This window comes from Apteryx mantelli, chromosome 23 (genome assembly GCF_036417845.1).
Source record: "Apteryx mantelli isolate bAptMan1 chromosome 23, bAptMan1.hap1, whole genome shotgun sequence".
Lineage (NCBI taxonomy): Eukaryota > Metazoa > Chordata > Aves > Apterygiformes > Apterygidae > Apteryx > Apteryx mantelli.
Window position 1 is genome coordinate 10,222,470 of NC_090000.1, and position 11,387 is coordinate 10,233,856.

Consider the following 11,387-nt stretch of genomic DNA (forward strand, 5'->3'; position numbering starts at 1 on the left):
CCAGGGAAAAGAGCAAGCGGGGGCACTCTGGTGGGGGAGGAGACTGGCCCTCCCCACCCAAAGGGGCATTACGGGACCCTGTAGAGAGACCCATTTTGGGTGGAAACTCTGTGTGTGGGTTGCAGGATGGAAATGTCTCTGCCAGCAGGAATATCCTCCAGCTGGCCTATTCACTGTTATCGCACTCCAGGGACCATGGGCACTTGCAGGTGCACAGCCTGTCTCAGAGCCCGCTGTTCCCAAGACGTGCCCCTTCCCCACTGCTGGTTCTTGGTGCTTTGCTCTCCCTGATCAGCCTTGGGGACACTCCCGCCACCCGGGGAGGGAGACACCAGCTCTGGATCAAACCTCCAAAGGGTTTAGTAAGAACAAATACCAATGCACGCTGTAAAAATATGGGAATAAAAATAGAGGAAAGGCCCAGCTGTTTCTGCTGCCAGTGGAAGAAGGGAGAGCGCTCTCTGGCACTCACGGCTCTCCCAGCTGCACAGGCCTCTCTTCTGTCGCCGGTGCACCCAACTGCACGGCAGCGGTGGGCTCCCCTGGCCCTGGGCTCAAGGACCGTTTGGCACCAGGGCCCTGTCTCTCAGGCTTGGTGTCCTCATGGGGATGTGCCAGAGCTGCCTCTTCAGCATCATCATAGTCCGTGTCCGTGGAGGGCAGGGATGGGGTGGCTCTCCTGGCTCCGGGGGCCCTGTCACTTCCTCGGGAGTGCAGGCTCCACCCTGGAAGCAGCAAGGACACTGCATTGCAGTTTTCCCCATGCGGGTGCCCCTCCTGGGCTCTATATCTCCTTCCTCCCCCTCCCCTCACTGCCCCGAGACATCCAGCCCATTATCCCACCCCACTTTCCCCACCAGGAAAACACCTTGGACAGGATCCCTCCCCGTCCCGAGAGGTCGGGCTCTCAGTACGCAGTGACACTGGGGGAATGGGGACGGCAGCCCAGGAGCCGGCAGCACTGCATTTCCGGGGCTTGCCCTGCTCCCGTGGGACAAACCCCATCTCAAAGGGCCTTTCAGAGCTGCCCTAGGACGGCCCCTTCCCTCACCCACCAGGTACAACCCCGGGGGTGCAGCAGGAGAGGCAGGGAGGAGCTGTGCCCCTGGCTGCGATGGGCAGAGCTGGTGGGGAGGAAGCTCCTCTCCTGAGCCCAGCACTGGGCTGCTCTCCCCGCATACCCGTGGCACCAGCGCTGCGGGGACCACTGGCCCGGGAGCTGCCGAGGTGCTGTCCTGGGTCAGGGCTGAGGGAAAGGGCCCTGCAGATGTGCTCCCTCCCAGCAGTGACCCACACTGACCTGAGCAACCAAACTTCGCCTGTTTCTCCCACGTCAGGCTGTAGTCAATCTCCTGGTACACAGCCTCAGAGAAGGACTCCAGAGACCTCCTGGAGCCTGGGGACAGAGGCAAGGTCAGCACAGGGACATGGAGACAGGAGACTGGACCCCAATGTGCTCACCCATCCCTTCTGCCTGGGCCAGCCCAGGACACACCCCACGGCCTGGCCCCACTGCTCTGTCCACTCATCTTGGCCACATCCCTGCTGACAACAGCGTCCCTGTGCATATGGTCTGGGGCAATGGCATCCTCACGCTCTCCCTTCAGAGACAGCCCCATGCCCCTTTTCACCCTGAGTCACTCCCTCCTCGGACCCTGGAGCAGCTCCCGCAGCTCCTCTCCCTGGTGAACTTCTCACTCTCTGCCAGATGGCTCCTGGCATGGGTGCGAAGGGATGGACGCAGGGAGAAGCCCAGGGACCAGACACCCACACACAGAGACCCCCTGCCCTGCGTGCCTCCCAGCACCACTCTTGCCCCACGACCTCCCCTCCAGCTCTGACCAGAGTGGGGCCAGCAGCATCCCCAAAGGTCTCCTGCTGCTCCCGTCTCCCCCAGCTCCTCACTGCCATTTCTATCCTCCCCCGTCACCATCTCCTACTGCGTTTGGACTCTCTCCACCCTGCTTGCTGCTGTCCCCAGCCAGACAGTGAAGGGGCAGGGATAGGGCAGGAGGCAGCACCCCCACCCCAGCTCTGTCTCTGCCCCTCACGGACACCCCACAGCACCTGCAGGGCTGCCAAGAGGCGTTGCCCACCTGGGACTGATGGGGAAGGACCCACCTCTGCGCTGAGCTCTGGCACTTCTCACTTGCCCCACCAGCAGGGCCAGGATCAGGCACAGCAGGGCCCCCAGGATGATGCAGATGATGACAGGCACTGAGATTCTCCTGCTATCCTTCTCAAGGCCCCGGGGCAGATCTGCACAGGCAGGGACATGAAGGAGGCAGCTCCTGGCCTGGGGGAGGTGGGGCCCCAGGGACACCCCACTCCTTACCCCCCACACATGGCAGCAGGGGGTGGGGACACAGAGGTAGGTCATGGAGCAGCTCCCACACTGCTTGCAGAATCACAGCCCTCCCCAAAGCTACCCGTTCCCACCCCAGGGCCTCCTCTCCAGGGCTTCGCACCCCAGCACAGAGCCCCTTCCCTCAGGCTGCAGCTCACAGCCTGGCCTGGGGAGATCAACCCCCAGGGAGGAGGGCAGGTTACCTGCTCGGGGAGGTGACATTGTCGTCCTGGTTGGAGCTGCAGAGCAGAGAGAAACAGATGTCTGTGGGTGTGTGTGTCAGTGGATGTACCCTACAAGTCCCCTCTGAACTGCCCTTCTCTGCGTCCCTGTGACAGCACCCAGGGCCTCTGCTCTGGGACACACGGAGGACAGCACCGGCAGCCCAGGGGATGCACCCAGGGAGCTGCAGGAGTCCCACGGGCAGAGGCCTGAGGACACCCTGCCCCACAAACTGCTTCAACCTCCCAGTGCCTCCTTGATCATGCACAGCAGCTGAAACCCCCAGTAATTCAGTGTATACCAGCACGGCACTCAAGGCTCACCCCCAAAGCGACCATGGTTAGCAGAGGAGCAGACGGATGCTCCCAGAGGGGAGGCTTTCCTGAGCCAGAGTGCTGGCAGTGCCTGGGGCAGTGCCTGTTTTCCAAACAACCCACAGCCACCAGGACCGGTGTCACTCTTCCCATTCCCTCAGCAAACCACAGCCATGAGCAGGATGCTCTGCCCAGACTTTCCAGTCTAAATGCTGGTGGTCCTGGTGCTCTCTGTTGAAAATAAAGAGCAACAGGCACCTCCGAGAGGTGTCCAAGATGAGGGCGAGGAGACCCTGCCTGCAGGTGCCTCTGCCCCTCCTTGGGCTATGCGGGGAGCTGAGGACAGCTATTGCTGATGAACGTGGGTCACCCTGAGAGCTGAAATCTTGCTCGTGTCACTACCAAGCTCTTTCTCGGCATTGCACCTTGCTGAACAGGGAGCAAGACTTGCTGTGAGCTTTGTGCCCAGGTGGCTCCAGCATTACCATTGCAGGTGATGTGGGTCTCTTCTTGTTGGTCATCACATGACTGTGGGTTCCAGGGAGAAGAGGGGCACTGCCAAAAGGAACTGTTCCTCTTCCCACATTCCACATGATCCAGCCACGTGGGGCCAGACACCTTGCCGTACTGCTGGACTCTTTCAATGGAGCCTTCATCTCCACAGCCCAGCTCTTTGCACACCAGGGACACGGTGGTGAGAGTCATTGAGTTGGAGCAAACACTTCCCCATGTCCCGTTGTAGAAAACCTGCAGGCGTCCTGAGCAGCCATTGCTGTTCTCCAGCCTCAAGGCCACAAACTCTGGAAGGAAAGGCACAAAGTGGGGGAACAAGCTGGTTCTGGGGTGTGGAGAGAGAAACAGCAGGCATCCCTGACAATCCCCCTGGCTGTTCCGCAGCAGCCAAGGGCAGGAGAGTTACTCCAGGAAGCAGGGACCCTTCTGGACACCCCAGCGCTCAGACAGGCAGAGGGCACTGCCAGCAAGTCACCATTTCAGGAAGGGAGCAGAGAGCAGTCCCTGAGGTGCAGCAGTGCCCTCCTCTCTAGCCCCTGCGCATGGCTGTTCTCTCTCCGTAACCCTGAGTAAAGGCCGGTGGGGACTGTGCACGGCTGTCCCTAGGATGGGGGCAGGAAGGGGGCTTGGGACAGCCAGGGACAGTCCCGGCCATGCCCTGCTCTCCCCTCATCCCTACCTCCCCACGCAGCAGGCTCCCACCACTGCTCCCAGCACACACCTGAGCAGACAACTCCTGCGTCCTTTTTGTGGGGGCAGTTGTGCTGTCCCCAGGTTGCGGCAGGGCAGTCCCAGAGAGCAGCTTCATCCCCAGAGCAGTTCACATCGTCCAGCCAGATCTGCCCGGAGCCTTCCCCGTAACGAGCAGAGCTGACCACCTCCACAGCCACCCCGCAGTCCAGCTGGTGGCAAACAACGGTGGCGTCAGACAGGTCCCAGGAGTTGTTGCAGATGGTCCCCCAGGTGCCCTGGTAGTAGATCTCCACTCTCCCAGCACAGCGCCCTGTCCCGTTCACCAGCCGGACCCGCCGGCTCCCTGCAGCCCGGAGAAACCCCGGCTGTCAGGGTCTCGCGGCCCTGGGGAGCTCAGCGAAGCAGGGACTGTCAGAGTGACTCACCTGAGCAAACCACCCCCACGTCCTCAGCAGTTCCTGCTGGCGCTGCCTCAGGCAGGGAGATGTTGCAGAGGGTCAGGCGAGCCTCCTTCCCTCCACACTGGACCCTTCTCAGCTCCACGGGGCCCGTCCCTCCCTCAGGCTTTGGCGGGTTGTAGGCTCGCTCTGCCTCTCCGCACTGGAGCTGCCGGCACACCACGCTGGCATCGTTCACGTCCCACTCGTCATCCAGGACTCTGCCCCACGCCCCGTGCAGGGCCATCTCCACTCGCCCGTCACACCGGCTCCCTCCGTCCACCAGCCGCAGGGATCCCAAGGGCCCTGCCCAGAGACAGGGGAAATGCCCTGCACCCTCTGCGAAACCAGGCAGCCCTGCACCCTGCCATGTGTCTCCCATTTCTGATGTCCTTGGACACCCTGGAGCTCACCCATCTGTAGCCAGCTCACAGTGAGGAGCTCAGGGATGGGAGTTTTCCAAGGCATTTTTTATTTTCTCCCGTCACTAAACCTTGCTCAGTCATACGCTGTCATTGCTCAGGAAGGTGCAGAGATGGGAAAGCATGGGAGGTCTGGGCAAATCCCAGAGACACCACATATGTCCTAAATGGCACATATGGAGCAGCTCCAGCAGGAGGAAGCAGTGGCCTAGCCAATGGCCTGGGTGATGGACAGGACGAGCACAAGCCTTGCTCCCGTCTCCACCCTGCGGCTGGCACCTGCTGAGATAGCCGGGGAAGAGCCCGCATGTCTCTGCCCTTCTGCATCCCCATGGATCGGGGGGACTGGGAGCTTGTGTCTTTGGCAGGAAGCAGAGGGAGGGGGGCCTTTCTGAAAAGACACATTGAGTTTGGGGTATATGCTGCAAGAAGCCAGGGCAAATCCCAGCCCTGCTCTGCTGCTCAGCCCCAGGCATTGCTCCTGCTGGGCGAACCCAGGGCACTCCCTGCAGGCGGTGGCATCAGGGTCTCTCTGCAGGGCTCTCTGCGGCTCTGGGATGGGTCTGTGTGCTGCAGGAGGGAGCAGAGGGTCCTTTGCAGCCACAGTGAGTGGAGGTGTGCCCCGCAGCCTCGTCCCATGCCTGTGCTGCAGGAGGAGCACAGAGGTGGCCAGGCCTGATGGTGGCCCTCAGCGCCTGAACCACCTGCCTTGGGGAGGCAGAGATGCCTCCTCCCTGCTCGGTCCTTGTCTCTCACAGCGCAAAGTGGTCTGCCTGAGCAGGCAAAGCCCTTTGAATCCCTCCGTGGAAAGCCAGGGTTGCTCCAGGAAGAAATACACGTTCTTGTTGCCTTGGGCTTCCCTGCTTTGTTGGCTTGCTGTGTCACACACAAGGGGCAAGTTGGGCTAATCCTGCGTTTTCCCTGCACTCACCTGAGCAGAAAACACCAGCATCATTGTCATGTGAGCATGGGGAGGCCCCCAGGGCAGTCACAGGGCACTGTCCCAAATGGGATTCGGTCCCCTCGCAGTGGAAGCTCTCTCTCCAGACAGGGCCTGTTCCTCTCCCAAAATGCCCTCCTCCAGGAACAGACTCAGCAAATCCACAGTTGAGCTGATGACAGAGAACGTGGGCGTCGGAGAAGTCCCAGCGAGAGTCACAGAGGGTCCCCCAGGTTGCCTGCACCTGCATCTCCACTCGCCCCGAACACGCCTGAAGCCTGCAAATATTGCAAAGCAGAGAGAGGGCAATTGGAGAGGATGGCTTTGTGCTCTTGCACCACCAGTAGTCAAAGAGGGAAATGCCACAGAGACGCAATCCCATCTCCTTTGCCTGCATCACTGGAAGATTACAGACAACTCCATGCCTCCTGTACTCACACCATGCTCAGCATGGTCACTTCCACACTCCCCTACCCCACAGCACACAGCTCACAGCAGGCATTTCACACCTTCTCCCTGAATGCTCACGTGTGCAGGTGACACCAGCGTCGTTCGCATGGGTGCAGGTCTGGTTGCTGAGGGACCTCCAGGGGCAGGAGGAGAGGAGGGATTCATTCCCCACACACTGCAGCTCTCTGTCCCAGATGGGACCGACCCCCTCTCCAAAGTGAGCTGCCCCGGGCACGGACAGGGCTCTGCCGCACTGCAGCTCCCTGCAGATAACTTTGGCAGCTTTGAGATCAAAGTGTGAGTCACAGACTGTTCTCCACTGTCCTCCATCTCTGATCTCCACACGTCCTGAGCAGGGGCTGTCCCCTCCAGCCAGCTGCACAAATCCTGGAAAAAACACCAATGGCAGGCAGTTCCCAGAGGCTTCTGGCAGTTACATACCCACTTCCCACATCGTTTCCAAGGCAGCCACATCCAAAATGCCCCGTGAACATCCCGGCAGCAGCCGTCAGTGGGTGCTGATGACACAAACCCTTCAGGGCCTCCCTCACCTCCTCTCACACCTGCACAGTGCTCCAGGGCTTGTGTCAATCCCAGAACCACAGCCACAGGCACTGCTCAGAGAAAGGATGCTGCCCCAGAGGCCTGGCACTGCCTGCTACAGGGTCCCCTGGCACAGCAGCACCTGGTCCAGGAAAATGGGCCCAGGTGCTCACGGCTCCTGCAGCCTGCTCAGCCCCTCTGGAGCTCAGGGCCAGGCTGGGGAAGCACCTCGGAGCCCTGTTCCCAGGTGCTCACGGCTCCTGCAGCCTGCTCAGCCCCTCTGGAGCTCAGGGCCAGGCTGGGGAAGCACCTCGGAGCCCTGTTCCCAGGGCTGTCCTGGGGTGTTGAGGTGTCTGGGAGGGGAGACACGTGCCAGGCACAGAAATGGTGCAGCTGTAACTGGGTCGGTGTCTGGGCCAGCTGCCCCCTCTGACGTGTGCCCAGGGAGGAGTGTCCCCAGGCAGGGCCACAGCACGCTGCCAGGGGTGCACATGGAGCAGGCCAGCGACCGGGCAGAGGAGCAGGAGACCACAGGAAGCCCTGGGCCAACACCATCTCTCACTGCAAAAGCAGGTGCAGATGAGGGTCAGTAAGTGTTGGCAAAGCCCTGTGGCACAGGACAGCGTGGGGAGCCGTGGGCAGGCAGGAGTGGCTGGAAAGCAGCCAGCAGGGGGCCCTGGGCACAGGGTGCAAGGTCCTACCCGCTGCCCTGCTCCTCTGCTCCACGCCCTGCTCTTCTCCCCTCTGAAAAGGCCCTTTGGTTCAGCTGAGGCACTCCTGTCTGTGAGGGGAATGACCCGAGGGGAATGACCCTGGCCATCTCGTGCCATTGCCCAGCTGTGGGGTGACGAGCAAGTCGTCCCTGGTGTCTAGGGCATGGGGACCCTCAGCACTGCCCGATGGGTCCTGGCAGAACAGGCGGAGATTGATGGAGACCAAAAGACCCTGTGGGGCCGGGTGAGGGGTTCATCTTCAGCCCGAGGCACCGCCTGAGGGTGGCTGAGCCCCTTGTCCCCTGCAGGGACATCAGCAGCAACAGTCCCAGCTTGGCAGCAAGAGGAGCCACGTCAGGGCCTGCACTGGTACCCACACATTTCTCCTTCAGGGCACAGCCCAGTTAATGCCCTGATCCCAGCCCCGACCCCAAACGGGAGGGATTGACTGACTCCTTACCTGAACAAATCACTCCAGTGTCCCGACCATGAGTGCAGAAATGTTTTCCCCAGCCAGCATGACTGCACTCAGACAAGGCAGTCTCGGTGCCTCGACACTTAAGAGCGCTCAGCCAAATCGGGCCAGATCCTCGCCCAAAATGTGCGTTCCAAAAAAACTGGAGAGCAGATCCACAGCCTAACTGCTTACAAACCACAACAGCATCTTCCATGGTAAAGCCATAACCACACACCGTCCCCCACTGACCCTGGTGTTTCACCTCCACTCTCCCAGCACAGCGACTGCCTCCAGCCTCCAGCCTCAGCTCCGCAGCACCTTCAAACAGACACAGGACCAGTTAGGAGAGCACAGAGCCCCATTGCTACCACTGTGTGGGGTCCCCTGCCTGGGACCAAGTCCCAGGCACTGGGGTGGGAACCCTCTCCCCTCTCCGGGCTGTCCCGGGACAGTGCTTGGGTCCCTCCTCTCCCCGCAGGCTGCGCTGGGCTCGGCTGGGGGATGCCCAGCTCTGATCCTGCTGGGACATTCACACCCCACAGCCCTCGGCACCTCCTCCCACCCCAGCAGCCCAATCCACCCTGCCCATGCCCACGCGGACACCGTGCCTGGCCCTGCACAGGGCACCCACTCCTCCACAGAAAAGTGCCCCATGAGCAGCCCTGAACCCCCAGACCTCCCCACACACTGCTGCTCCTCCCAGGGCCCCAGCCCCATGCCCACCGCCTGCTCTGGGAACCACCCAAACCCACCCACACCCTGCAGGGTTTTCCACATCCCCAGGGAGCACTGAGATGATCCCCATGATCCCTCCCAACCCACGTCCCCTCCTCGCACATGGGCATGAGCCCAGCCCCTGCTCTTGGCCAGGACTCCTGGGAAGGACACCTCTCTGCTGGGCTGTGGGTGCAGGTGTCCTGGTCCCCTCCTCCCTGCGAAGCACAAACTGCCTTTCCTCAGGCCAAGCACACCCTGAACCCAGGGCAGTGAACACCACAGAAAGCCTCCTGGGCACCCTGGGGGTTGGCTGTGCCCTGGGGATCGATGAGCGCTGCAGTCACCAGCTGACCCACTGCCAGCTCCAAGGGCACAGCGCTGGGGGAACAGGGGGTCCCCAGAGGATGCCCAAGGATGAGCTGTCTCTAAACACACTCAGGCAATGACTGCCACAGCAGCACAGCAGCCCTGGAAGCACAAAAACCCTTCTCCTACCCAGAGAGGCAAAAGCAAAGGCACAGGCTGCATGGACTTGAGCACCTTCTTCCCCTTGCCTCTTTGGGCTGGGGGAGGAAACCCCATTTGCGGAGGGATCCCAGTGACCTCACTGGTGCCCGTTGGCCCCAGGGCTGTGGGACAAGGAAGCAGGCACTTACCCCTGCAGAGCTGCACCCAGAGGAGCAGCCACAGCACCCGAGGGACGAGGACTCCCTTGGCCTCCATCCGCAGCCTCCTGCCCTGCTGGCACTGCCCTGCTGCAACCCACTCCTTGCCACAGCTCCTGGGGACTCGCAGGGGACAACAAAGGCAGGAGGGCAATATATAGCTGCAGGTGCTGGCCCAGCTGCAGGAGGAGCCAATTGAAGCAGCAGGCACCTTTTTAGACATTATCAGGAGCCATCTCCCTTCTGACACAGCCCAGCCCTCCAATGAACTTCTCCAGTGCCGTTCATGACCATATATGAGGGACGGCTCCGATGCGGATGTCACATCGCTGCACTGGCGCATCGTCATGGGACCCACCCCTGTGGGACAGGGCAGATCGTGGTGGGGAAATGGCTCTGCCGCCCCTTGTACCCCAGTGTGGGGACTGGGAGCTTTGGGCATCTCGTCCGCTGTGTGTACCCAAGTGTCCAAGGTGTGAGTGTCCCGTTGTCCCTGTACCATGGGGACCATGGAGCTGGGACTGCCCCTGGGGAGGGCAGTGTCATGAAGGGAAGGAAACAGCCCCAACCCTGCTACAGCCCCACTGTGCTGGGAGCAGCAGCAGTGGTGAAAGGCCTCGTTATCATGGCCAGAGCCCCTTCCCGTGAGAATGGGCTTGTCGATCCCTTCCCGCACAGCCCTGCAGTGGGTGCCTTGGCTGGGAGCAGGGAGCTGGGGCATTTCACTCCCCTCACAGCAGACAGGGAAGCCCAGGCGTTCAGAGCCCTCCCTACTCTCAGGGTGTTCACCCAAGGGCCCGTTATTCCCTCGTGGGGGCTGATCGGGAGATCAAAGCCTTGCCTGCAGGTGCACAAACCACAGCCCATGTGACGTCAGCAGCCCCTGTGCCACACTCTCCCTGCAGCAGTGCCTGAGCCAGGAAGACGGTGGTTTCTCTCTGGGCTCAGTGCCCCAAGCAGTGTCACAGCAGGTCTCCACTGTGCCATCTCCAGCCCTGAACCTGCTCCCAGGGATGGGGCTGCAGGGGCTGCTGCTGCTGACTTTGCAGACACAGGTGCTGCACCCAGGTCCTGGAGGGGGATTTTTTCTCCTCAGGCGACCAAACTCCTCCCGGGCTTGTGGATTCAGGGCCAGGCAGGGGCATGGCTGTCCCCTGTGCAGCAGGGTCCCAGTGCTCACAGCTCGCAGCCCACAGCCACTGGCACTCGGCACCTCTCCATCTCTCTCTAACTGCCCTCTCATTGCACACCACCATTTATGCAAAACAGCACACACATTTCAATGCAGATTTCTCCTTAGGAATGCTGCATCTCACACCATCACACCATTCTGCTATTGCACATCTTTATGCATTTCAATGCCATTACACTTTCACATACAGTTATGTCTTTTACTTTTCCACTTAATGAGTGGATTTCTGTTGAAGAATTTGGGGACATTGTATTAGGCTCTTTGAATAGTATTGTGGCTTGCTTTCTTCATGTTACTGTATTATTTTCTCCTTTAATGGGATGCTGGCCTTAGCCTCTCAGGAGCACTTTGCACTTAACTTATTTACCTTCCTGTCCCGTCCTTTCCCAACAGGCACGTGGCTTGGATATTGATTGTGAAGTCACTGGTTCCATAGGGCCTGATGGGCCAGCAGCAGGCACATGGCTGCGACACGTGCTTTTGAGGGCATTCCTGCTAGAGTAACTGATAGGCCAGCAGCAGCCACACGGCTTGGACGCTGGTTCTCAGGTCATTACTCCCTGAAGAGCTCACAGGCCAGCAGCAGACACAGGCCTTGGATGTTGATTCTGATATCACTTCTCCCACATTCCTTGATAGGCCAGCAGCAGGCACATGGCTTGGATCTTCATTCTGAGGGCACTGCTGCATTAGCATGGCGCATCAGGGACACAGAGGGGACAGGACTAGACATGGAAGCAGTCAGGGGCCCCCCCCCCCAAG

General features: G+C 60.6%; 1 protein-coding gene across 1 annotated transcript in view; it reads right to left on the bottom strand.

Annotated features, from left to right (window-relative positions):
* The window catches only part of LOC136993995 (antigen WC1.1-like), a 47,744-nt gene extending 38,253 nt beyond the window's left edge, over nucleotides 1-9,491 (bottom strand). Inside the window, exons 1-8 of the mRNA XM_067310034.1 lie at nucleotides 9,425-9,491; nucleotides 8,301-8,369; nucleotides 6,593-6,725; nucleotides 5,880-6,166; nucleotides 4,515-4,832; nucleotides 4,118-4,432; nucleotides 3,331-3,683; nucleotides 175-202 (exon numbers count right to left, since the gene is read on the bottom strand). Coding sequence (XP_067166135.1) covers nucleotides 175-202; nucleotides 3,331-3,683; nucleotides 4,118-4,432; nucleotides 4,515-4,832; nucleotides 5,880-6,166; nucleotides 6,593-6,725; nucleotides 8,301-8,369; nucleotides 9,425-9,491 — 1,570 coding nt within the window. The remainder of the gene's footprint in view (nucleotides 1-174; nucleotides 203-3,330; nucleotides 3,684-4,117; nucleotides 4,433-4,514; nucleotides 4,833-5,879; nucleotides 6,167-6,592; nucleotides 6,726-8,300; nucleotides 8,370-9,424) is intronic.
* Nucleotides 9,492-11,387: the final 1,896 nt, after the last annotated feature.